General features: G+C 36.1%; 5 protein-coding genes across 7 annotated transcripts; 1 reads left to right on the top strand and 4 right to left on the bottom strand.

Annotated features, from left to right (window-relative positions):
* Positions 1-762: 762 nt before the first annotated feature.
* Positions 763-19,683, bottom strand: LOC129801989 (low-density lipoprotein receptor-related protein 6). 3 transcript variants are annotated; one of them, XM_055847515.1, is made up of 8 exons: positions 19,655-19,672; positions 18,023-19,567; positions 12,726-12,989; positions 11,224-12,642; positions 5,635-5,789; positions 5,305-5,571; positions 4,513-5,233; positions 763-1,676 (listed from the first exon to the last, which is right to left on the bottom strand). In XM_055847515.1, exons 2-8 carry the CDS (start codon positions 19,349-19,351, stop codon positions 933-935), a joined length of 4,899 nt encoding a protein of 1,632 aa, XP_055703490.1. In that variant the 5' UTR covers positions 19,352-19,567; positions 19,655-19,672; the 3' UTR covers positions 763-932. The 3 variants fall into 3 exon arrangements, with proteins under 3 accessions (XP_055703490.1, XP_055703489.1, XP_055703492.1); XM_055847514.1 differs by having other exon boundaries at positions 18,023-19,682; XM_055847517.1 differs by lacking the exon at positions 763-1,676 and adding an exon at positions 3,340-3,496 and having other exon boundaries at positions 18,023-19,683.
* Positions 19,684-23,397: 3,714 nt separating this feature from the next.
* LOC129801988 (uncharacterized) lies at positions 23,398-24,522 on the bottom strand. The gene is made up of 2 exons (XM_055847513.1): positions 24,266-24,522; positions 23,398-24,204 (listed from the first exon to the last, which is right to left on the bottom strand). The coding sequence occupies exons 1-2, from the start codon at positions 24,418-24,420 to the stop codon at positions 23,631-23,633; spliced, it is 729 nt and encodes a 242-aa protein (XP_055703488.1). The 5' UTR covers positions 24,421-24,522; the 3' UTR covers positions 23,398-23,630.
* A 216-nt stretch (positions 24,523-24,738) lies between these two features.
* Positions 24,739-25,422, bottom strand: LOC129801987 (NADH dehydrogenase [ubiquinone] 1 alpha subcomplex subunit 6). The gene is made up of 3 exons (XM_055847512.1): positions 25,198-25,422; positions 25,023-25,138; positions 24,739-24,960 (listed from the first exon to the last, which is right to left on the bottom strand). Exons 1-3 carry the CDS (start codon positions 25,328-25,330, stop codon positions 24,832-24,834), a joined length of 378 nt encoding a protein of 125 aa, XP_055703487.1. The 5' UTR covers positions 25,331-25,422; the 3' UTR covers positions 24,739-24,831.
* A 246-nt stretch (positions 25,423-25,668) lies between these two features.
* Positions 25,669-26,889, bottom strand: LOC129801984 (PR domain zinc finger protein 15-like). Its single transcript, XM_055847510.1, has 3 exons — positions 26,703-26,889; positions 26,047-26,645; positions 25,669-25,983 (listed from the first exon to the last, which is right to left on the bottom strand). Exons 1-3 carry the CDS (start codon positions 26,829-26,831, stop codon positions 25,716-25,718), a joined length of 996 nt encoding a protein of 331 aa, XP_055703485.1. The 5' UTR covers positions 26,832-26,889; the 3' UTR covers positions 25,669-25,715.
* Positions 26,890-26,924: 35 nt separating this feature from the next.
* On the top strand, positions 26,925-27,513 carry LOC129801985 (dolichyl-diphosphooligosaccharide--protein glycosyltransferase subunit DAD1). Its single transcript, XM_055847511.1, has 2 exons — positions 26,925-27,218; positions 27,293-27,513. The coding sequence occupies exons 1-2, from the start codon at positions 27,011-27,013 to the stop codon at positions 27,421-27,423; spliced, it is 339 nt and encodes a 112-aa protein (XP_055703486.1). The 5' UTR covers positions 26,925-27,010; the 3' UTR covers positions 27,424-27,513.
* The last annotated feature ends 157 nt before the right edge of the window (positions 27,514-27,670 follow it).

The following is a 27,670-nucleotide window of genomic DNA, read 5'->3' as shown; positions in this document are numbered from 1 at the left end:
TTTTTTCCAGAATATCCATATTTCCCTTTGGGTACTCAGAGTCCAAAAAAAAAAGAGAAAGGGAAGATAATTAACCTCAAACCTGTCCAAAATATTTTAATGCGTTTAAGAAAACTATTGGTTATAATAAAAGTTAAGTAGAATAAATCTTGAATGTTTTTCTTTTTCAAAAATCATAAATAAATTCGATGCCTTTTTATGCATGCTCAACGCACAATAATCTTTGTTTTGTAAACATGTTTTCAAAATTACTTATGAGAGTGACAGAGATGACTAGATGTCGATCTCATTCAATCTAACTGAAATTTTAAAAACTTATTTACAAAACAAAAGTTATTGTGCGCTAGGCATTATGCTCAGTGCACAATAACTTTTGTTTGTAAACTTGTTTTCAAAATTTCTAATGAGAATGAGCGAGATGACTAGATTTAGGCCTCACTCACTCTCATAAAAATGTCAAAAACATGTTTACAAAACAAAAGTTGTTGTGCGTTGGACATTATGCTCAACGCACAATAATCTTTGTTTTGTAAACATGTTTTTGACATTTCAATGAGAATGAATGAAACAGAGATCTAGTCATCTCGCTCTCTCACACAGGAAATTTTGAAAACACGTTTACAAACAAAAGTTATTGTGCGTTGGGCATTAAAATTGATTTTGCATTGTTTTTTTAGGACATTGAAAAAAACTGAATATGCTGTTTTTCAATTCAAAATTGCAAGAATCCTTTTGTAAAAATTCTTTTGCAAAAAAATTCAATTTGTTTTATAAATCTTTCTAAAAATAAATTTTAAGTATAAAGAACTTAATCACAATCACAAAATCCGCCCAAGATAAAAAGTCAGGAAGGGATTTTTTTTTTTTTATGTTTCTTCAGGAAAAGATCTCAAGGATTACTCACTCTTTTGTGCCCTTTTGATACATTTGGCTTACGTGTAGTCTCGCCTGGGTGACTGAACTGGCGACGGAGGTGGTGGCAATGGGGAAAAATAGGCCGAAGATCTCGAGCCCGGAGACGGTGGACAACTCTCTGTGAGAACATAACCACCAATATCACTGTGAGATCGAGGAGTAGGTGGCGGTGGATATGGTTCTCCAGCATCTGCATACGCCCTGTGTGTCCTCCTGGGCAATGGTACTCTGCCCGATGCCGTCTTCGATGTGCAATTGCTGTCACTCTCGTCACAGACGTCCGTGGAACAAGGTGTTGGCGGTGGAGGTTGATTGATAGACTTGTAGTGCCGATACGGACGGTAGCCACTGTGCCTGGTTGAAGCATTTGTAGTAGCAGGACTAGGAGGTGGATTGAGCGGATAGGCCATCAGGCTACTACTGCCTTTTGTAGTACTACTGGAGGCTCCTGTAATATTATTTCTATCATAGCTATTGGCACTTCCAGCCCTCCCATTCAATGTTGACATCCAAACGGCATCTGCCACTGACGACAGCCGAGATCCACGAGCAATCTTCCCAGCAGCCTGAGCTGGGGACAATGGAGCAGTAGCTGGGTCATTTTGTAATTGACCACCACCATGAGCCATAATACGACTACGGCAAATCTGCAGGACGTATGCAGCAAAGAAAGTCACCAGCATCAGGATAACAATTACAATTATGAACGTCTTCTTGTCCGACGTTTGAATGAAACGCTTGTTGTTTGCTGGGCCACAAACCTAAAAAAAAAGTATCTCCTTTAGCAAATGATCCCTACATTAGCACATTCTAACGAACATTAAACTAAAAAGGGGTGGCAAAGCGTCCCAGGCTTTGCGAAATGCTCGAACTCGTGACTTAGATTCTATATAGGGGAGGGTGGGGCAGTTTAACGATGGGGCAGTTTCAATTTTTGCATATTCTTCTTATACTTTTGAAAGGAATGGGATAAAACCTTTAAGTTATTGAATAGATAACTGAGACCCATGTTCATAAAAATAATTAATTTCGTGACGCTTCTCGTTTGAATTCTGTAATTGGTTTTATAAAACTGCATCAAAATGAAACATTTTGTAATGTTTTATTTTCAGCAATTTCTAAACAATTGCACTTATCTATCGAAGTAACATAATTGTATTAAATTACTAGTGGTTTTATGTTTATTATAAGGCATTTAGCGTTGAATGAAATCTAAGACGGTTCTGACAATTTTGATTTGAGTTCCGAAACTTCGCGAGGGGCAGTTTCATGCTAGCACACGGAGAAGTTTCCAGTATCTAACAATTTACTTTTTTAATCAAAATTAACTTAAAATAATCATTGAAAACGTTTTGTAGCTGTTTTTGTCGATAAAGTTCGAAATTATGGAAAATAGTATTTCCTAAAAGTTCATTAAAAAAATAAAAAATAATCTTTCAGTGTTTTTTAAGTGCTTGAAAATGATAAATTTATTTGTTATAATATCTTTTCGGAATGTTTTCAGCAAGATATTGTAATTTTTTTTTAGTATTATAAAAATTCAAGACTTTAAAATAATATTACAAAACTGTTACACTAAAAAGGACATGTTCTAAGGCGATATAATGATCCAACAATGAACAGAATTGGCTTAACACTACAAAAGACATTTGTTTCGTATAAAAATTCAAAGAAAATTGCTCAATTAATGAGAAATAGGCTTGAAAATCTTTGGCGATATTTTATTTTCTCTGTATGATTAATTAGTGTTAAAATTCTGTTATAAAGTTCTTGTCCGATTATATTTTTAGGTTTTAGAGTCTTAGAAGACTTCAAAATAGTAATTTTAATCAATTCTGGTATCTCAAGTTTCCTATAAACACGTTTTATCTTTCTCAAAAATTGCCTAATATTTATCTTGAAATTGCCCCACAACGGGGGACTTTCACGCATTCTGCCATTCAAGTAAAATCATCTTCTCCACAATAGACCAATGAAATTAAAGGATTATTATTATTTTTATTAACCCCAAACCCAACTGTAATTCACAGAATATACAAAGTTTTACTTCTGTTTATCATCTTTTTGCAAAATGGTCTCAAAACCCATTTTGCAATTTAGGGGTGAAACTGCCCCACCCTCCCCTACCTCAGAAGTACTTTCGCATCATTTACCATTACTCAATCGATTTGAACCGATTCATATATCATTCAAAAGATACTCCAAAATTGTTAGTATCGATTTTCGGATAAAAACTAGTTATCAGCTATGAACCGATTCAGAACCGGCTCAGAACCGATTGGAACCCCGGTTAAGTTTTATAGGAAATTCCAAGACCTTTCCAACGAGCCCAAACATGACCCCATTCGCTTGATAAATGCGCTCTCTATCGTCTTTTAACCTTTGGGGAGAGTACTTTCCCCTACATTCAGGCGTATTTCAAAAATTATTTCACAAATTGACTCCCAATGGTAGGCAAACTTGCATAATTGTATGTGCATAATTTAGTCAGGTGCGTAATCCCGAAGTGCATAATGCCGGGACGGAGTGTAAATGGATGCGAATAGGGTGAATGTCTCATTAAATCCCATATAAAGCTTAACTACACAGTAAAAAAATTAACACTATTATAGTGTGTAAGCTTTCACACCACTATTATAGTGTTAAATTTGGAAAAAATGTTTAATTTAAAATTGTTTAATTTAAAGTTGTTGATTTTGGGGTTGATGAATTTAAAAATTGTTGAATTTTTGTGTGTAAACTCAAAAATTGTTCAATTTTCATTTCATTTCGTTTATTTTAGTTTTTTTTTGCCGTTTTTGTAATGTTTTTTCCTGTACTTGGGATCCTCCCTAATGCGAGATAATTACATCTGATGCTTGGATCTTCATGATATACTCATTATGCATATAAATATTTGATGTTCTATATGACTTTTGCCCAATGAAAAGCATCTCGCCTGAAGTATATGTCTTAAATGGAAATTTAACAATTTTTACACAACTTTTGTTTAAAAATTCAACAACTTTTGTCTGAAAATTCAACCAATTTTGTTTAAAAATTCAACAACTTTGGTTGAAATACACAAGGCTTCACACTATAATAGTGTGAAATATTATTATCAAACCAAAAAATACCATAAAGTTGTGTATTTTGTCACACTATAATAATGTGAAAACTATAATCATACTATAATAATAGTGGTAATTTTTAGAATTTTTCAACAGTTTTAAATTACAAAATGTTGTTGAAAATATTTTATGACTAGTGATAAATTTTACACAGATTGCAATTAAATAATTAATTTATCCAATTTCACACTATTATAGTGTTAAAATATTACACATTTTCAAATTAAAAAACGTTGTTGAAAATTTTTCAACTATAATAGTGGTAATTTTCAATCACGTGACAATAAATTACCAAATTATTGTGCATTTTTTAAACATTTTTAAATTAAACAACTAAAATGGTTGATTTTGCACTATTATATTTAGTATAGTAAAATTTTACGAATTTTACACATTTTTTTACTGTGTACAAGCTTTAATTTTTCTGTACCAGATTTCATGAAAATGTGATTGAACTTCAAAACTTCAAATTTAAATTTGAACTCACCTCCGGAGACTCATCAGCACCATCAGCACAATGATCCCATCCATCACAGAGAGAAGCCGGTGGGATGCAAACTTTATTTCCAGGACATTGAAAATCCTGCGGCTGTTTGCAGCAATCGGCTTCATCGTGACCATCAGCACAGTGCGTTGTCCCATCGCAGACAAACTTCCGATCGATACACTCTCCAGATTGACATCTAAACTGATCTCCACTGCAGGAAGGACATCCCAATTCATCAGATTTGTCCATACAGTCATTCTGACCGTCACACCGCCAAGACATTGGGATACAGTCCTTATTTACTCCATCCAGTAGACCCCCAGGCACAAGGAAAGTACAGGTAAAATGACCTGGACCACAGGGAGGCAGTGTCCCACAACTCATCTTGTCCTCCATCAACATCAGACCCAATGGACACGAGCAGACATCCTCGAGGGAAGAACTTGCTCGTCTAGAGGATAGCATCTGGCCAGAAGCCACACACAGATGGGAACATTCATTGAGAAGATGAGAACATGTGTGATTGGCTATGAGACCTTCAGGAGGTGTTGAAACAGCCACAATGTCTGTCAGTTGTTGAAGGGCTAATCCGTCACTTGTTCCTCGTTCCCCGTCATACGTGAGACTCTCCAGGAGCATTTTATCATCCAACCAATAGAGAATTCCACGGAGGGCAGCCAAGGAAGTCACTTGATTGTAATTCAGTTTCGTAATTTTTTGTCTGGAGAAAAAAAAAGTCTTTAGCATGCAAAATCCCAAAGTCATGCAAAATCTTATTTAAAATAAACTCACTTGTTTCCTCCGGAGTAATCCATTCTCTCAATGCTCTCGCCATCTGCATAAAAAACTATTTTCATCTGGGAATCAATGGTCAATGCATTGACACCCGAAAGCTTATTTACAAGCATTATACGTTGAGCACCATCAATTCGTGCCCGAAATATTGCCTGTTGCCCATAATCTGTCCAAAAGAGATATCTGTCCAACGAATCAATGGCCAAATTTCTCGGAACCTGTTGGTCTCCTGTATCAATTGTTCCCACCGAATTCCCATCCAAACTGCAAAGGGAGAGGAGTCTATTAATTTGAGAAAATGCGATTGCGTTGGTTTATGAAAAATACCTCGAGATATTGATGGAGTTTGTATAAGAACAAGTCCAATAAAGGAGTCTCCCAATAAAATCTATGGCCATGTCAAACGGTTGTGACCCCGAACTAACAACTGCTGACATTCTTGTACCATTCTCTGCACTCTTTCTCACAGCTTTCCCATCAATCTGGATAAGAATCACAAAATTCATTCGATGAAAATACAGTACGAAAAGTTCATTAATTAGTTAAGTGCGGCTCTTCGCTTTTGTCACTGAAAAATATCTCGACTGAAGTATATTTTTAAGCAGAAAAAATTTTACTTTGGAATTCCACGGGAATTCTTGAGGAAATTTCCGTGATTAATTTCCACTAGAATTCTTCTCTCAGATTTATCAGAGAAATTCTTTACCACTTAGGGTGGAGTAACCACTTATCGCCATGTTTAGGAAAAAGAGGGATTCAGTTTATTATAACTTTTAAACCCTTATTACAAGATAACTGAAATTTGACATAAATTTACTTAGATGTGTTAACTCTAGGTACGTGAAAACAATAGTCCCCACAATTTAGCGCTGAACTACTTAAAAAACTGATTTTTATTAACAATGCAAAAATAACCACTTCGTCGCCAGTTTTCACCACTTTTCGCCAGTTTTGTAACCACTACTCGCCACCCTCTTGAAAACATCCAAACTCGAATATTTTAGACAATGTTATGAAAAGAATACATTCAGCATTGATTTTTCCTCATGAACACCATATTATTACTCACTTTAAATGTTTTTTCTTCGCTTTTATTTGAGAAATCAAATTATAGGACTATTGTAAAAAGTAAACAATGCAGATTTGACAACTAAGAATCTACGAAGTGAAGTTAGTGTCACCTATTGAAAAGACATGGCGACAGGTGGTAAAATCAACTCCAGAATATTACCACTTTTCGCCATGCCTCATTGTTATATAAAAATAATGTAAAATGAAATATTAATTAACTAAATACAAATTGTGTGTACAAAAGTGTAATTAAATATTCAATAGACAAATTATTTATCCAAATAGGTATTTTTGGCCTGATGAAAATTTGACGACACTTAGTATATTTGGTAAGAAATATTGGATTCGATGCACTTGCTTAAAATATTGCTCTTAAAAATGCTCAAAATCGTCAATCCAAAACGAATAATTATTATTTTTCGACTTTATACGTAGCAGCAGTAAAAATACAAATAACTTTGCGGCTCATTTATTTCATAAATCGCGAAAAATAGCGATTTTAATATATAACTGGCGAAAAGTGTGGCACTGGCGAGAAGTGGTGATTCCGCCCTAATAATAAACTTCAATCGAGGCAGTTTTCATTAGAAGAAGTTCATAAGGAACACTGTATAGTCAATATTATGTAGATGATGTTACGCGTCGATGCAGGCATATCATTTAATGTTAAAAAAGAATATTTGTATAAAGCGTGTCCACGATAAAATTGTTCCAAAGGATTTGATATTTTTATGACAGATGTCACTAGCTCCACATTTTCGTTGTATGTAATCATTGTAACACGTGTTTTTGCCTTTCTTTTGGTGAAACTCTCATCAAATTCTGTTCATTTTTCACTGAGATACGAAATAAGGGACAGGTAATCCTAACCGGCTTATGTAGGTGAGATCCTTAACGTGAACTAACTCGGAATGCATGAAAATTCGATTTAGAGCTGAAGTTGGGAGACGCCATTCAGTTATCTTGAATCAAATTCGTGAAATTATGCAAATTTTGTATTTAAACCAAAATATCAAGGATTTGGATGAACTGGCACAAAAGTAATATATGGGTGAAATGCAGACCAGAATGTTCTCTATAATTTTGCCGTAGAACTTGATCTCATCGATTAATCAGAAGCCGAGATAATCAATGTTGTGTGTTTCTGAACTCGTTTTTTCGACCAGAGCGCCCCAAGTGTTCATTTGATGAACTTCAACTATATCAAAGAATTGTTGTATTTTGTGAGACTTTCCATTTAAACCCCTATTTTAAGTGTCTTGGTGGAGTAGAGGCAGTCAAATTGGCATCTGAGTGATTTCAAAGCGTTATTATGGGAAAAGTCAATTTTTTCACACTTAAACGGCAAAATCGGAGTGATAGCGTAGTCTGATCGAAAAATGATGTATGGACGAAATGTAGACACACATGCCCTCTACAATTATGTCGAAGTAATCATCAAAATCGGTTCAGCGACAGTCAAGATAATTGATGAGGTTATGTGATATTGAAATTGGTTTTTCGATTGTGGCGCCCCTGGTGTTGGACTCACGAAGTTCAAATGTTCTAGAAAGTTGTAGCACTTGGTGAGGTCTTTCGTTTGAGCCCTCACTCATCAAAATCGGTCAAATAGAACCGAAGATATGATTTTTTGAATTTCGTGATCTTTGACCCTTCATATCTCCGGTTCTATTATAACCACAGTGAACCCACGCCACTGTCAATGCACCAAGTTGCAATTTTCATACGATAACCTTTGCCGAAAACAGCTAGTCGATATCTCTTTTAGTTTAGGAGCTATTAAGCTCCAAAGAGCGGCCGGCCGGCCGGCCGGGAACCGTAACTTAGCCAGCCATATATTCGTGATCAGGAAGTGATGAAACACGTTTTGGCCAAATTTGAGCTCGATCGGAGGACATGAAATTTTGTTAGGATTATAGTAGGAGAGATTGTTAAGAATCTCGCCTAAAAATGGAAAAGAGAAGGGAACTGATCGTGTAAACGTATCTAAAAAAAAATCCTGGAATCAATTACGCGAACCTTGGAAAACTCAAATAGGGTAAATGTCCTAATTCAAAACAATTTCGATACGCTTTAACTTTGACAGAAGATTCAACACTCATATTTTTTTTTTTTGAAGAGAATTACATAAATTTGCTCTTTGACTCTTCTATAATGTTACTGTTTAGTGAAAATTCTTTAAATATAATTTGAAAACTTCTTAAATACAAAAACTACGCGAATGTAAAATGCTTTTATTGGAAACATATTAATCCAAATGGAGACAAGGGAAAGTTTCTAATTGGAGACAAACAGTGCAAGTGAAACCGCGACGAAAGGCTTCCAAAACCTTGTTGAGGAGCACCTGAGTGCAGGATTTGTTCTTATTTCGGGTCTTTTCTCCTTTCCCTTCTAAAACAATAAAAAAATCTCTCCAAAAAAAATCATATTTCCGGTGTTTTCTATTGAAGCATTTGCAGACACTTCAGAAAAACTCTTTTTGTTCACGAAATAGGTAATTATTTCATTTGAAAACTTCACGTACCGTTAACAATGAAGATTAGCACTTAATTTAACTAAAATTAGCCAGAAATATGACATAAATATTAAACAAAACGAATAAACAACAGTCACTTTATTGTGTTTTTCATTGGAAAACATGGTCGATCGATGAAAAATTCGATGGTGAAAAGGTACACTTTTAATTTTTCTGAGAAATTAACAAATTAAAATTTGTGAATATGAATGGATTTTCGCTTTATTATGAGCAAAATTAACTAAATAATGAAACTGAGGCATAGAAAATATATAAATATAGTAATTTAGTACTGTATTAATTTATCATGAAAACAGTGACGTTTCCATTTGGAGTAGCGAAAAATTTCCATTTGGAGCAGGTTTTGAATTAGCTTAATTTACCCTATCTCACGCCAAACCGTCCGGAGGGTGATTCTTCGATTCCCCAACAGTAAAACCATTGCCCAAAAACATGGATGTGGAAATAATCGGGGTATTGGAGATCGAGATTTGGAGAAAAAGGTGATCATGCGCTACAAGAACAATCCTTTGACATCTGTGAGGGATGTGGCTAAAAAACTTAAATTTTCTCCCAGTCTTATGCACAAAATCAAACAGAGTAATGAATGGACTGAAGACTTTTAATAAATCTACAATGAATTAAAGTTTAAAAAAATATTTTTCTTTTTTTTAATATTATGTAGACTTCATTTTTAAAGCAATATTCTTAGGAACAATTTTATCGTGGACAGTGGACTGGACACGCTATTATCAAAGTTTTAACTGAAATCAATTCTCAAATTACGTTAGGGTGGAATCACCACTTCTCGCCAGTGCAGTGCCCCACTTTTCGCCACTTATATTGAAATTGCAATTTTTCCATTATTAGTGACATAAATTAGCTGTAAAATTATTTGTATTTCTACTGGTGTTACTTATAAAGTCAAAAAACACTAATTTTTTGTTTTGAATTTAATTGTTTGAGCATTTTTTAGAGGAATATTTTAAGCAAGTGCATCGAATCCAATATTTCTTACCAAATATAGTCAGTGTTATGAAACTTTTATCGAACAAAATTTACGATTTTGAATAAATAATTTATCTATTGAACTTTTAATTACATTCGGCGAATACATAAAATTTAGTTAGTTAATGTTTTATTTTATATTATTGTTTTGTAAAAATGAGCCATGGCGGAAAGTGGTAATATTCTAAAATTGATTCACCACCTGTCGCCATTCCTTTTCAATAGGCGACGCTAACTTCACTTCATAGATTCTCAGTTGTCCAATCTACTTTGTTTACTTTCTGCAATAGTCTAATTTTTGATTTCTCAAATAAGGGCAGAATCACATTGACAGTAACATGCTCACCGTCACCGTCAAAGCCCTCACCGTTTTTCGTTGATTCACGCATTTTCATTGCAATTCTTACTCAAATTTTCCATTACGATATTACCTTGTCTCATACTCGGTGGTACTAGGTGAAAATAGTATAAGAAAATTGAATAAATAAAGCGAAAATGCGATAAACGGTAAGCAAAAAAAACTGTAGGATTGTTTTGCTACAGTTTTTCATACAGTTTTTTTTTGCTCACCGTTTATCGCATTTTCGCTTTATTTCTTCAATTTTCTTATATTATTTTCACCTAGTTCCATCGAGTATGAGATAAGGTAACACGGTAATTGAGAATTTGCGTAAAAATTACAATGAAAATGCGTAAATAAACGAAATACGGTGAGGGCTTTGACGGTGACGGTGAGCATTTTACTGTCAATGTGATTCTGCCCTAAAAGTGAAGAAAAATCATTTAATGTGAGTAATAATAAGGTGGGTATGGGGAAAAAGAAATGCTGAATGTATTCTTTGCATAATATTGCTCTAAATAATCGAGTTTGAACCTTTCCAAGTGGGTGGCGAGAAGTGGTTACAGAACTGGCGAAAAGTAGTAATAATTGGCGACGAAGTGGTTATTTTTGCATTGTTAACCCTTTAAGGACGATTGGGTCACCGGTGACCCAAAAATGAAAATTTTCCTACGGTCTCCTAAAGTTATGTTTTGCTCTTCTAAAAAATCAGAAAAAGTGGTTTTTTCTGACCTCCAATTTTTGACCCTCTCATCCTTAAAGGGTTAATAAAAATCAATTTTTTAGGTACTCCCGCGTTAAATTGTAGGACTATTGCTTTGACGGATCTAGAGCCAATATATCTAAGTAACTTTGTGTCAAATTTGAGTTATCTGATAATAAGGGGTCAAAAGTTATAATACAGTTAATTTCACTTTTTTCTAAAAGTGGCGATAAGTGGTTACTCCATCCTAACAATACAAAAAAAGTAATTTGGACTTACCCAGTATAGAAATTTCATAACAGGATCAAACTCAATGGCTCTGATGTGCTTTCCTGTAACTGGAAATGAGGCATCCAGGACGTCCGTTGAATTGGGAAAGAGTCTGCCGAATGTCGCTTTCTGACTAAAGATCAAATAATCCTTTGGAGGACTACACGAAACTCCATCGGAATTCAGAAAATAGTGAGTTGGACATGCACAAACTGAACCGTTGCGATTGGCCAGGCAGAGATGACTACATCCTCCATTGTTTACATTGCACCTATTGAAATTGGATGTTGGCGTTGGCGGAGATGTATGATAAACCACCAGAGATCTCACAAATTCCAAATTTTCATGAATTAACGTGCGATTTGAGCCTGAAATCTTATGAACACGCTCAACATCTCCCGTCTTCCAATCACTCCAGTAAACGTAATCATTGTAGATGGCAATTGCAAAAGGATCACTTCCATGGAGATCCAAAAGAGTTGCCCCCTTGCGTTGTCCATCGCAATCAACCCAATCAATACGTGCTGGAGTACTCTGACTAGTCCAATAGAGTCTCCTTGTGGCATCATCGAGAGTCAATCCATTGACACTTCCCACTTTTTTGGCAATTGTTGCAACTTCTGAACCATCCATTCCAGCCTTCTGAATAACCTCCAATTGTTGTTCTGTCCAGTACATTGATCCCCTTTTGGGCTCCAAAACCAAATGCTTTGGCTCCTCGACACTTCGCCATACCAAAACTTTACGACTTGTACCATCCCATCGAGCCACTTCGATTCTCCTCAACTCAATATCCGTCCAAAAAACATTTCTACCCAACCAATCAACTGCAATGGCTTCCGGACGTCCAAGACCTGAATCAACAATCTTTTGGACATCTGTTCCATTCACCAACACCCTCTGAATGGACTTTGTTCGTCGATCTGTCCAGAATAGCATTCCCGAGACATCATCAACATCCAAAGCATGAACCTCCCGGATAACTTTGTATGGTGTCACCTGATCATTGTAATTTCCCTCATTTCTCTCCATTGAAATTCTCCCAAGACCACGCATCCGTGAAAAGAACAAATAGGCCGTAGGAGTGTAACATGTCTTCCGATCAGATGCCAATTCAAAATTAATTGGACAACGACAGACAAAATCATGAGGACGATTGAAACATAAATGGGAACAGCCACCATTGTCAATAGCACATGGACTTGTTCCATTCACCTCTCTCAATCTCGCCACTTTGAGTCCCATCAGATCTGGATGCTGATCCACAATCACCAATCGATCATTACCCTGTTTCTTATGAGCCCTCTCAATGGACCTCCTCTGCCAGTCTGACCAATAAATAAAATCTCCCAGCAGACTCAGTCCAAAAACATGGGGCAATTGCTCAAAAAGAATCACACGGCGATTGGACCCATTCATTCCGACCACCTGCACCATCCCCCAAAAAAAAAGGAAACATCCCGCAATTCAAATTCCCAAACATTCTCTAAATTCCAGCACAATACACTCACCTCAATTTTGTCAGTTTTGGCATCACACCAGAAAACCGTGTTCTCAGCAAAGTCCAGGGCAATACCATTTGGCCATCCAAGATCATTGGACACTAGCACAACTCGTTCAGAACCATCGAGAGCAGCACGTTCAATCTTAGGCATCTCCTCATTCCAGTCACTCCAGAACATCCAACCCAGAGTTGGAGCTACAGCAATTGCTCTCGGCTCCTTTAGGTTCTCATTTATAACCACGTACCGAGAAGAGCCGTCCATTCGACTCACCTGCACCCAAACGATAAAAACAAATATTTTGGGTAAAATTTGGAAAGTCGGACACTTTAGAAAACACCACAACTTAATTTCTGAAGCTACCTTGCATATAGGGGAAAGCGCGCTACCTTGAGACGATTTATTTCGATTGTTCGATTGTTCGAATATGTTTCGAACAATTTTTTTTTTCAATATATTTTAAATGAATTTTGCCCATTATAATAATAAATTTTAATAGCTAGTTCAATGCCTCGAATTTTTAGAAAAAAATCTATGGGTGAAATCCATAAGGAAAATAGAGAAAAAAAATTAATTGTCCGAAGCTTGAATCGTCTGAAGGTAGTGTGCTTTCCTCTTACCCTTACCCTTATAGGGATTTCAACTTTACTAAGGCTAGTAGGGGAAAGTGCCCATGTTTGATACTGTAAAATTATTTCCAAGGTTTGTGATTTTTTTCTGATTAACACACAAACCGAAGCGATTCTTGCACTATGACAAAAAAATATCTCACTTATTAGGTTCATAATTCCACCTCAAATAGTTCCTGGAAATCCTTAGATTTTCCTCAAGAACAAAATGGAAATTCAGTGGCGATTTTTATACAAGTTGGGTCCAGGGCCTTCCTGTATAATAATTGATTTGACAATTCGGAGGCCCATTTTCATTGCAAAAATTTCACCGGATACAAAAAATTGCTCATCTCTATTTAGACGAAACTCTAATCTATCTACTTAAATCGTTTGTAAGACTGGTTATTAGTTTTAAAATCACTCTTATGTAATTTTTCTAAGCCATGCTTTTATGACATTAGGGCGCTAGCGAAAACCATTTTTTCACTTTGAGTCCATGAAAATGTCACTCTGCAAACTTAAAATTCAGGCAACAGGGTTGAAGGCTATGTCAATTGTCGATAAAATTGGAGGATTACAATAGGTGTAATTATGAAAGAATCACACCAAATGATAGAGTTGCCACATTCAAATTATCATTCATGGACCCTTCTTAAAATATAGGATGGACACAGGTAGAATTTATGAATTTGTCACCACCCACAAAAACAGTGTCCCCAAATAAAAATATTTTTACATCAATATTAATACTGATGAACCCTCTATGTGCCTATGATAGTAGTTTTTCTGAACAGCGACATTAATTAAGAAAAAACTTATGAAATACCATGTATCGAAATTACAGTTTTGGACCCATTTTTGATTTTTGCTTCCTAAAACTAGGAAAAAAGAGCTGGGATCCTATTTTTTTTTAGGAAATGTGAGGTTTAGGATCAGCTATTAAAATATATTGCTATGAGTCATAATTAATGATTAACGTAGGAAAAAAATAGTTATTATCAAGCTTGGATCGTATCAAGCATGGGCACTTTCCCCTAATAATTATATTCAAAATCCTTATAATAAGTGAACTAGAGCCCTGCATGCATACCCGACCCGATTCGACATTCGACCCGATTCGACCCGATCCGGTCAAATCAAATTTTCGGGTATTACTTAAACATTTATCCGACCCGATTTCTAGGATTTTTTAAAAACATTTTTTTATTGATTTTATTGAAGTGTACAGAAACGTAGAAAAACGATGTGATAAATTAAAGAACAATTTATGTGATCGGGAGAGTATATGAATTTAAAGAAGTAATAAAGTGATACTAGACAAATACTCCCTCCGTTCCGAAATACAGTAGAGTCTCTCAAATCTGAATCTCTCAAATTCGAACGACGTTTGGATTCAAAATGTCAATTGTGAGGTGATGTTAGAAAGTTCGTATTCTTGGTGAATAAAAATCATATTTATGTGCTACTTCCTGAAGGTTTACATACATTATGGTCGTGTAAAATGAAAATGAAGAATGTTACCACTAAGACTTGCGTGAAAGTACGGGAATTTGATTCAAAGTACAATTTAATCTCACACAAATTTCGTTAGTTTTGAAAAAATCGTTCGAATTTGGGAGGTGAGAAATGTCAAAAATACCCCCCGAGCGTTCGAATTTAGGAGACTCTACTGTAAGTCGTACGTTTGGGAAAAATTATTGTTCCGAAATAAGTCATACGTTTGGGAAAAAAATGGGATTAAGGGAAAGTTTGTTGGTAACTGTTTTGTGTATCAACAATTATCTCTTGTAAAGAACTATTGCTAATGTCCAGTACTAAAGTAGGGGTGCAGTCTTGATGATATATTGAGGAACGAATGTCTTAAAAATGTCTTATTTTTGGTGTTTTATTTTCAATCCAAAATAGGTGCAGAATGGTGAGAGATACAGACTTAGGGCCTGCGGGGGACCCCCCCCCCCCATAAGTTGACCCTGGGACCATTAATATGTTCTTTATTTTGCCCCCACTCCCTCCCTTCCCCTCCAAAATCATGTTTTTTGAAATTGCTCGAAAACACGTCGTGCGATTTTTTTTCTTCAATTCTGGATATGTTTTAGAGAAACATATAAATGGTCCCAGAGTCAACTTATGGGGGGTCCGCTGAAGATCCCAAGTCCCTATCTCTCTCCATTTTGCATCCAGGTATTCGAACACATAAAAAAAGGATGTTCTTTTTATTGCTCATTCTGCAAAATTTGAGATATAAAAAATGTGATATCGGTAATAACTGTTGAGTTCTACTTGTGAATACTAAAAATTTAGAACAAATTGTAGCCTGTAATGTTAATCACAGTCCATTTTTTAGTAATTAACTATCTACCGGAGCTCTTTGTAAAAAACGCTAAAAATGGACAACTACAACATATCGAATCCTCAACATACCATCGTCATAGGATCCCCATATTATCCCTGAACATGGAAGATAGTTCATACATAAGATATTTGCAAATAACAAAAACATTCTCTGAAACCATTCCTTAATTCCTAATTTTTCCCCAAACGTACGACTTATTTCGGAACGGAGGGAGTACTATTTTGTGAAGCGCGAAATAGAAAAATACTTTATGCTTATTTAAAAAAAAATTAAATGTCTTTAATTGAGGTAAATTTTTTGAATATTCTGAAAATTTCTTGAAGAACTCCGGGTAAAAACCAAAAAGTCATTTTTATAAATGCAGCTCATTTAGACTTAATCAAACGCAATCACCTCTAGGTACATAATTCCATTTCCCTAAATTTTTTCGGGCACGAAAATACGCTTATTCCCGGGATAAAGATAGCAAGATAATTTTTCGAATTCCTTTTTAAGTCTACCACTATAGGACTTCTACCCCAAAACTATATTTTCTGAAATTCAATAAAGCGACAATATTATTTTGTATTATGAATTCTTAGACTTGTTCAGGAGTATAATTTGTTAAATATATCCTTGAAACATTTTCTCATAAAATATAAGCTCAAATTTACTCTTGTCTAAAAATATCTTTTCAATTATTAGAAAACTGACTTTTAATTAATTAAAAATTGATTCACTAATAAATATATGAAAATTGACCAGCTATTGTATAGTCCACAAATATCTGGCTATATAAATTGACCAATACTCATATTGATCAAATTCAGCATGTTATGTCATTAAAATTAAATTAATTTCGTTAAAATTGTGGTCAAAATACGCTCAGATAAAGTATAAAACGGTTAGGCTTGCGCTAAAAACACGCACAGTTAAATCATAAAATGGTTAAAATTGTGCTAAAAATACGCATAGATTAAGGATAAAACAGTTAAGATTGTGCTTAAAAACACGCACAGCTGAAACAAAAAACGGAGAAAATTACGATTAAAAACATGCACAGTTCAAACAAAAGGCGGATAAAATCGCGCTTACGCCCAGCTTTGGGGGGTATGCACAGTAACCAGTTGACTTATTAATTCGTTAATAAATAAGAAAAGCTATGCACAGTAACCAGCTTACTTATTTATAAATAAGTTACTTATTAAAATTGCCGTTGAAAGCTTAATTTCAAATTAATAAGTGTTCCTATGCACAGTGCTTAACATTTTATTAACTAATAAAATTTTTGATTTATAAACATGCTCCTCGAGAGGAGCTTGTTAGACTTATTATCGTCAAATTAAGTAGAAAAAACATTAGGAATTGATATATTTCACGAAGTAAATTACGATTTATGTGGCCTTATGTCCAGCGCACAATAATTTTTGTTTGTAAACATGTTTTCAAAATTTTCTATGAGAGTGAGCAAGATGACTAGATTTAGATCTCACTCACTCTCACTGAAATGTCAAAAACATGTTTACAAAACAAAAGTTAATGTGCGTTGGGCATTATACAGTTTTACAGGTTGATGAGAAACTTTAAAAATAGTCATTTTTTTAAATCAAGTCAAAATAACCTGGAACTGTGAGGAAAAGGAGGCAATGTCAATTAATTTTACATATTCCAAAAGGGGTTTGATTTTAACAGTTTTATTTTTAAAGATTTAGTGAACACATTGACTTCATTTGAGAAATAATAGACAGATTTCTACTTATAAATTATATTTATTATAATTTTTATAAATTTTCGTCTGTTTTCGCCTCTATTTTTCAATTTTGTTTTTTTTTTTCTTTTGAGCATTACGCACTGATTTTTATGTACCCAAAGATTTAACAATTCTTTCAATTAATTTATCAATATTTTCAAATTCTGCGTTTATTCTGATCTTGCTTTATAATATTTTCTGACTATTCATTACTTTTTTTATCAAATATTAAATCCGAAAACTAAAACGAAATCAAGACTATTCTTTCTGAAACGTGTTGCATAATTTATTTTAATTCACTCTTTTATACCCAAATCGAAATTGAATTTATCTTCACAATTACGTCACATAATCAGGTACTCACACAGGAAAATAGCATTTACCGCTTTGGAATATTGAGGATCTTACTTATTCATTAAGGAAATAGTAGATTTTAGTCATTTTCTTGAAAGTTTGAATTCTGCTGCTACTCATCACGTTCTATATCAACTGTTTTTTTCACTTCAATGCCTACTTCAATTTAGCAATAAATTTTATCCGAATACGAATCAGCCTAGCCTACTACGATTGATTTAGGACAGCAAGAAATTTTTTCTTCGATAACAGAACTTACCTCAATACGATCCATCCCTGTATCGGTCCAATAGAGATTCCTAGCCAGCCAATCCAATGCCAATCCATCTGCGTGAGCAATTGCTGATACAATTGTCTCCACAGGACCCTGTCCATCCTGCTTAACTCTCCTGATAGTGTGAACATCTCCATCTGACCAGTAAACTGAATCCTCCACGGGATCGTAATCAATGGCAATGGCGTACTTCACTCGACTCAGCATCAGCGGAAAACTCGTAAAGTCCGGAGTGTCCAGGGAAATGCGGCTGATTTGAGTGCGTTGCACGAGGAAGAGCATATCCGTGGGATGTTCAGCACAGGTTGTATTGGTGACCAGCCGAATGCCAGTAGGACACGCACAAGTGTATCCTGCGGCATTCTGGGCCAGGAGGCACAAATGGGAACAATTCCCATTGGATATCTGACAAGGACTATCGCCCGGCGGTTGAATACGTTGATCCCAGATCCTCACAGAAATTGGGGATACTGAAACATTGAAGAGCTCCCGGACTTCACCTGAAGCTAGAGTATTGATTGCATAGAGTTGCCAGTCTGTCCAGAAAATGTGTTCCTGTAGCATAGTCAGGCTGTAAGGGTAGATGAGATTTGTGGCCAGAGTGCGTCTGTCACCACCATCGAGACGCATCACTTGCAGTGTGTGCAATTTTCCATCCACCCAGTAGATCAGTTCACGTTCCAAATCTACCGCCAAGCCATTTGGCCAGAAGATACCCTTATCCTTCACCAAAACCTTTCTACTTCCCGGATCACCATCCATGCTTGAGGATTCGATTTTTGGGCTCTCACCCCAATCTGTCCACACAAGCAGCTTCCTGGCAGGAACCACCGCAATCCCTCTAGGCTGATCCACATCCATCCAGAATAGGACTTTCCTATACCTCCCATCCAAGGAGGTTACTTCAATTTTGTTCGTCTCACTCACTGTCCAGTAGATCTTCTCTGTGATCCAATCAATTGCCAGCCCATCTACTTTTGCTTTAGCTGCCACCACAATATCCCTTCTGGCTGGTTTCATCCCATTCATCTTCATGCACTCAACCCTCTCCCGGCCCTGATCAGCCCAACAAACCAGCTTCCGAGCAGCATGGAAGTCAATAGCTGCTCCCTCCACCAGATCTTTGGTCAACACTTCAATATGAATCTCACTACCACTAACATTGGCCCACCGAATGTCCTGATATGTGGTGAACAGGAGATTGATGGAGCCATTTCCATCGGAAGCCACTGAATTTGCTCCCAAAATCCACAAAACAAGGCAAATTTTCACCAAAATCACCGGCCCTCTGGCCATCTCTCTACTCAAACTCATCACTTCATCTCCTACTAAAGGTTTATCAGGTAAATTGATCAACCCAGGGATGAAGCATTATGCCTGTAATCTCACTCTCGAGCGATTGTTTATCTTTCGTGCTGACATCTTGAATTCCAAAAGCAACACAAAATTTTCTCAACACTTTTCCACGTAACTTCTTTGCGAAAATACAGTTTTTCCACCATAAACTCAATCAATGTGCCTAAAAGAACACTTTTAAAGATAAAATGGCTTAGAAAATTAGAAAAATTCAAGTAAAATCACAAAAAAATGTGAAGAGAAAAAAAAGAAAACACGCACTCAAAAAGCAGGCTAAAGTTTTACTAAAACTGACAAGGAAATACTGAATATTCAATTTAACGGTTGATACACTGTAAAGAAGATAAAGAAGAAAGATACCAGAAGATACACAGAGAAAATATGGAAAAATTAAATGCAGGAGGGAAGAAACCAAGAAACAGTAGAAACAGAAACACGGTAAAAAAGGTCAAAAAGGGTGATTCAGAAAAAGTTTGGTGTACCTGCTATGTAATCCGTGTGACAGGAGTAAGGACCTTGACAGACCTTAGAATTAGCCGCGAGAGACGGCTTAGAGTTATAGAGTGTAATTTCAATTCGAAATAATAGTTAAACCACATTTCTATCATTTTCCACTAAGCCGTCTCTCGGCTTAAATCGTAAGTGTATCAAGGGTCTAACTCAGGTATAAAATTGAAGAAATAAACCATTCCCGGCCGGCTATCTACTACAGTCACTACAGTAGACTCTTCGTTATCCGACTGACTGGGGGACAAAATGACATTTAGATTTTTTGAATGATCAACGGTTTTTCTATTTTGTGCAGTGTGAATTTATTTTCTGTCTGACAAAGAAAAAGAGAATTTTCTTCATGGTGTGCTTATGTTTCATTTTTTATCACAATTATGCATTAAAAACTTCGATACAATGTTAATAATACTTTAATTCACTCTGGACAAACTTCATGTTTACTGAAAATAATTTTGAATATATCAACCGCCAGTGTTTGGCAGGTGTCACCCGGATAACGAAGTGCCGGATAACGAAGAGTTGAGTGTATGTACAAACTTAGTATATTTTAGATTATACCATTTAGACGAAAATAAAACTAAAAACAAAAACACTATCCATGCATTTTAGGGTTATGTTCAACATAATCTTAAAACGAAAAAAAAAATTTTATGATGGACACTTACGCGATGCACATTGCATGTTTAGACCTAAACTAAAAATATATGATAAAAAAATTAATTTACTGCAGTGCAGATGAATGTTCTTCTCTTATATCACGAAGAAATAATTTTGATAAAAGAACATAACCTGAAAACATCATCATCTCATGACCATCATCATAATTATCATTTTCAACCGCTTATCCCTGGGGTCGTTCTTAAGGACATGCAGGTTAGCAGCCCTCGCCTGCCGATTCTCCGCCACTTTTCTTCGCCACCTGAAAACATTTGTGCAAAAAAAATCTAAACTTACGAGTTTACGTGGGTGTGCAGAATGTACATTAAAAAAAGCATTTTTTCTCAATATAACAAAAAAAATAATTAATTTACTTCAAGCTCTTAAGAAACAAAACTACAACATCTCAACTATTATTTGAAAATTTCATTTAAAATTTTAAAAATTCGGCTGTTTAGATTTGGTTCTGGATTCTTAAAAAAAAAAGCTTTGCAGTGGACAAGATTACTGAAATACTGACAATAGAGCTATATCTGACGTCAAAAAACTAAACATTTCCTGTTAGCTTGAGTTAAATTTGGTTAAATTCGTATTAAACGGCAGATTTATTTTACCTTCATCAGAATCAGAACATATTTTACGAGACGAAATGTATGGTGTAAAATGCGCCGCCAATGGTAATATGTATTTGCATGAAATTTTCCCAAAAATCAAAATTTTATGTTTTTTGTTTCGAAAATGCATCTTTTAAGATCGAGTTTAACTCTTCTGCTTTTAGGAAATATTGTATTTGTTTTTTTTTACTGTTCGAACTCCACGGAGAGAGCAGTATACATATATAATCCCTCGATTTTGAGTTATATATATATTTTGACTCCTTATCCCGAAATTTTGGTAGAATTTTGGAAATCTGAAGTTCTGAGTTTTTTGGCGTCACGATGTTATCCGCTCGGCTGTCACCAGCTCTAGAAGCCAAACGGTTCAAAATAGCGACTTGGGACCTAAAGGGGACCCCCCCATAAGTGGACCCAAGGATCGTTAACGTGCCCCACATCCCCCGCCAACCTCCCCTTCCCCTCCAAAAACATGTTTTTTGGGATTGCTCGAAAACATTTCGTCCAGGCGAACATTTCATCCTTAGACGAAAATACCGTTGAATCATTCCTAATAACGTTTTTTTTTTCAAGGTCAAAAGTTAAAAAGACACCAGAGAGCGAATTTTTCAACAGAATATTATTGTGTTTACGCTCGTTGGAAAGGTCTTGGAATTTCCTATAAAACTGAACCGGTTCTAATCGGTTCTGAACTGGTAATGAACCGATTTATAGCCGATAACTAATTTTTATCTGAAAATCAATTCTATTACTTTTAATTTTGACTTATAATAAATTTGCTTTGAGTAATCAAATCCAAATGGGTGAATTTTTAAATGAAAATATCAGAAAATATTTATTTGTTGCACTTTTATATGTACAATAACGTATCGAATTTTTTAATATTCACTGTCAGATGTTGATTTTTTTAACCGTGCCAACCAACGGAATTCCCACGGAAAATCCCGAGAAATATTTCATTTCGGATTCGCGAATTCTGTCAACTGTCAAATTTTTACCATCTGCTCTATGCACCTCTTTCAAGAGCAACAGAAAAATGCTCCGATTTTTTCTGAAATTTTCCGATTTTTTTCTGAAATTTGTAGAATTTTCCAGAAACTCCCCGTAAATTTATTTTGAAATTTCTTGCCCTGCTCTAGGTCAACAGAATAATGTAAAAAATAGCATTGTTTTCAATTTATTTACTTTTTAAAAACTTGTTCGGCCATGAAGATGAATTTAAATGAATTAAAACAAATACAGAGAGTTCCGCTTTGAAAAAAAATTCTCGGGACCGAAGCAAAGTCCGCGAATTTACTCCAAATATCTTTGTAATAACATACGGAAACGCCGTGATGTATGCAAAAATTTTCGGTTCTAATGGCTCCGTCCGGCACACACCTTTTAAATTAGGAAAATTTCATGAAGTCGAAATCCGGTTCCCTTTCTTTCTCACATGTTTTGCATATGTCTATCTCATTCTCTCGCGCTCTTCTTCTCCTCTTAAACATCACTCCGTCCAAATTTAATTTAGCTCAATCGAATTTGGTATGCGAAAGAATGAGATAGTCATATGCAAAACATGTGAGAAAGAAAGAAATTTCGACTTCATGAAATTTTCCAGATCTAAAAGGTGTGTCGGAGCAATAAGAATTTATTTCAAATTTACCGCTTGAAAATAATTTGGTATACATTTAGGGGCAATTCAAAAATTATTTTTTTAAATGAGCTCTCCCAATAGGAAATTTTATATCAAATTCTTTCAATTCGTTTTCACTTAAGCCGGAGCTCCCTGTAAGATGTTTTATAATGGGTATAATAGTCATATTATTTTTTTATGAAAAATTTACTTGAGTTTCCAATATTTCACCGAACCTTTTACCCGAAAAAATCTATAGGTTCTAAGAGGTAACTCATTCCCATTTTTATTGGGAGAGATTTCTTGTGGTTTCTCATGCTTTGCAATCCAATTTTTGGGTTTCTCTTGTTTCACGAAGCGTTTCTAAGCAAATTGGCAAGAGCTACTAAATATGAGTTACCCCTTGATACAGGGGTGAGTAAGAAACGTTTGAAACCAATTTCACGCGTTTCACGAGTTCTCTGAATGAGTTTTCCAGGGTGTAGCCGTGTAGCGTTTTACTCTTGAATCTTAGCTGTATAGATGGTGGTTTATGCGCCAGCTTAAATAGACTTTTACCATGGAACTTGGCTATTAAAGACGCGACTATGAATGAAATAATCCTGTTTAATTTTATTTTATTTTTATTTCATCAATTTGACTTTTATTTTTCAAATTTGTTCTATCAAACCTTAAATTAACAGATAAAATAAAACTCAGCTAGAAAAATTTTCAAAGTAATCCATATTTTGCACTTATTAGTGGCCAATTAACTTTTACACAATTTAAAAAGAAGTTATACGACATACGACACTTTAGAACGGGACACGCGCCTAAATTAACTCCCGGAATGGTGATCTCATATGTCGACACCGGATGACTCTTCTGTCTGTGCCCTGAACATCATATTGGAGATTTCGTGCTGCACCCTGAGCTTCCGCTGAGCCGACATTGAGGCGAATTGCGTTAGGAGCCAATTGCAAAAAGCCTCATCAGCATAATCTGCTGTATGCGTCTGCGATTTTTGCTGGATCATTCCCGAGAATGTCTCCAACATCTGCTTCATCATGTCCATTACATTTTCGGGTTCTGCTGAAAGGCGTAGGCGTTTCCTTGGAACAGGTGTCCGGATGGGCTTGGGGATATTTTTAACGGGGGTCTGTGCACTTTCTTCGACAGAATCATCTGAGTAGGCGCCATACTCAACTCCCGGACTCGGCGGCTGCAGCTCAATGTACGAGGAAACATTTGTGCGACTATACGAATTCAGGGGATCCTCTTCCTTAGGGCTCACTGCTTCTGGGAAATCGTCTGAAGACCCATAGGAAACAGTAAACCTTTGATTCGAGTCGGGTTTCGTGGGAATCTCATCTCTCTCATGAGCATCCTCCTGCTTAACATTTTCCGTTTTTGGCGTCATCTGGCACACATTTCTGCAAGATAGACAATGTAGATGTTATTGGGGGCCATTTTAGCGCATCTGAGATTACTTACCGGTGACCCCGGAGCCGTTTTGTTGCCGTATTCTGCAGGACGCATTTGCAGTGTTCGCACACCACTGAACTCTTTCCATCCACTTTTATTCTTCTGAAGCCCAATTTATGGTATTCTGGATGCACAGGACGACCTCTTGAATAAGACTTTTCCATGATTTTTAGCCTTTTTGGGGCGCTATAAATGCAGAGTTTACAGAAAGGACGCTCTCAAATTTCACTATTTGACATTTCTCTACATTAATTTACACTGTAAAATATAGGCATGTAAAATATCCTATAAAAATTTTTGAAGATTATTTTCAGGACAATTTTGAGATTGTTGTCCAAAAATCCCAACGTTGGTACTCCAAAAAAGAAAATTTGGTAATTTTCCGCGAAAACTTTGGGAAAAATCTTAGTAAATTGGAAAAAATTCAAGTGGACATAACCCCACTTTTTGAAGAGGTTTCTCAATCCAAGAAATCACAGGAATTTTTGAAATATTTTCATCATACTTCCACGAGTTTTATTTACATTCCAACTAGATAATTAACAAATCTGAAGAATCCTCCTTGAGGCAGTAGCTCAATTGTGGCCAGAGAGAAACTTCGAGAGGAAGTCAGTTGGTTTTGGCTCAAAAGTCTCCTTAAAGTAGCGCATAATGTGTCCTTTTTGCTTCCAAATCTCCACAGACTCCTTCAATTCCATTTGACCCTGAAAGACACAGAGAAATTAGCATCAGGAAGTAGCTCAAGAGCCCCGGAAAGATGACTTACTTTGATGACTAGCATGTCAATCACCCGGATGTCCGATACATTCTTGTGCTTCAGGAACTCCTCCCGCAACTTCTCACGGCATTGCTCTACAGATTTGGGGATATCGTAGTCCATCACTGTAAGAATCTACGGGTCAGGAAAATCTTCCGGACTGTGACATAATCAGGGGGCTTACCTATGTAGGGAATTTGACGGTACCATGCCCTGTAGAGGTTGAAAACACGTCTTCTGGCCTCAGATTTATCCACAGATAGAATGGGGCGCACCTGTTTGAGGGTCCTCACCACAGCCTCGCGACTTGCTGCCATTTTTCACTGATTTTTCGCAATTTTCTTGCGTGATGAAAATACCAAAACACTATAACCCCACTAAAGAATTTTTCTTCTCAAGAAAATGACAAGAACCGTCCACGGAATTGAGGGAAAATGTCTGTATAGACAAATTTATAGGGTTTTGGGTCACTTTCGATGAGTTTTCGTTATGATAATTTTTGTGCGCTCGCAGAGAGAAGAAAATAGTAAGGATTTTACTCATTTTACTATCAGCCCTCAAAGTTTCTTGCTACTAAAGTTTTGTTAAGAATCTGTGGCTTTATATCAGAAATTAACACAGTCAAACGACACACACAGCACAGCAGCATGCGAAGGAAGTTTTAAAAATTTATTAGGTCCTTTGAGCTTGCAATACAAGTTACTAACTCTTCTGAGCCTCTTCCTGTGCTTTGGGAAGGACACTCTCTCGTCCTATCGCCTCTTCTTGCTTTTCAACTGTAATCAAAGATACGTAAGCTGGCAAAGCAATTCCATGTCTCTTTTTCAGGTGCATCCGCAGGTTATTGTTGCAGGAAAATTCGCGTGGACAAAAGTGGCACTCGAATCTGTGATGATCCTGCTCAATGTGAACGTGCAGATCATCGACTTTAGCAAAGCCCAAAAGACAAAACTGGCACATGTGCGATTTCCTGTAAAGAATTTATGGATTTAGGCAATTCTGCAATCTACAAAGATCTCCATCATTTCTATACCTCGTATGCATCATGAGATGATGAGCTGTAGTGAAAGATTTGGGGCAGTATCTGCAGAGATACATATCATCTTTGTCATGTTCACTCTCAACCAATTCATGCTGAAGGACACCATGATGATTATTGAGAGAAATCATCATTCCAGTCACATCTAGCATTTTGAGATTATTCCGCCTCTGGAGAAACTCCTCACTGATCCTGCCACTGGCCACATCACTCAAGAGCTTCTTCGTCTCTGCCGGACACACAACAAACTGTGGAAAGATGACTACCCTAGAAGGATAATCAATTTCTTCAATATGAATAACTCCATCAAAGGGTTCTTTCTGCTTCTTCTGAGGAGGCGTTGCCTTTGGCTTTGGTGGTGCAACTGGTTCTGGAATTTTCTCAATGAAAGCATCCATGTTGAAATCACTCTCCTCTAACTCTGGGACCTCTGATTCAGTGACCATTTCTTCCTCATCCGGAACTTCAATTGCCTCTTGTATTTTGAGCAGATCTTCAGCTTTCTGGATTTTCAAAAGGAATTCAAAGGCTTGTGCCAGCTCCATTGCACATGATTCGCAGAGAATCACATCATTTTGAGGATGATTTTCGTCCTGTAAAGCGGAAATCCTGGTGAAAAATTTTCCTTGACATTGAGGTTAATGATTTACCAGCTTTGTGGAGAAAGCATGCAGCATATCTCGCACTGCCCATACGCATTCGTTCACAATAACCTCACTGAGGAATGCCCTGATCTTTTTAGCGCATAGAATACACTGAGAAGCCACGGATTTTTCCATTTTCTCGAGAGAAAGTAATCAAAACAATGTTTATCAAACACAAATTCATCGATTGTGTATTCGATGAAAAACATCCATCAACTCCAATATCAAAATCGATGAATTTATAGCAAAGTAGGACGTGTCAAGTTTGCCGGAAGATTCTCGCTCAGAAAAAATCCACGGAAAGCACAGCGAAAATGACAAATCTAAAAGTGGTTCTTAACAAATTCTACGACGAATACGTTAATCACACTCCTAAGAAGCTCAAAATCATTGATGCATACTTATTCTACATTTTGTTAACGGGAGTGGTTCAGTTTGTTTATTGCTGCCTCGTGGGAACATTCCCCTTCAATTCATTCCTTTCCGGATTCATCTCCTGCGTCAGTTGCTTCGTGCTGGGCGGTAAGGATTCACTGAGAACCAACAAATTTATCCCCTTCGGGAAATAAGTGTAACTTTTATGCAATATCTTTCAGTTTGCCTGAGACTACAATCAAACCCTCAGAACAAGTCACAATTCTATGGAATCTCTACTGAAAGGGGCTTTGCTGACTTTATCTTCGCTCATATTATCCTACATTTGGTCGTAATGAATTTCATCGGGTAGATTTTGGCTTCATTTTTATCAAATTTTGTGCATTGAAGAAAGAAAATAAACAGGAGATGTGAGCCATTAAGGCTCTTTATGGTAAATCGATGAGTTGTTTTTGATTTACTTTGATTTTTTATTAACATCCTTTCCTATAGAAAGTAATATAAACGGGGATTTTTTATTTATTTGAATGTCGAGTAGCTTGAGAAATATAAATCTGAGCAGGTGATCAATTTTTTAAAGAAAAACCAAAAATCGAGAA

Source organism: Phlebotomus papatasi, chromosome 2 (assembly GCF_024763615.1).
Source record: "Phlebotomus papatasi isolate M1 chromosome 2, Ppap_2.1, whole genome shotgun sequence".
Lineage (NCBI taxonomy): Eukaryota > Metazoa > Arthropoda > Insecta > Diptera > Psychodidae > Phlebotomus > Phlebotomus papatasi.
The sequence above is the reverse complement of the archived record's forward strand: the minus strand, read 5'-3'. Positions and strand labels throughout refer to the sequence as shown.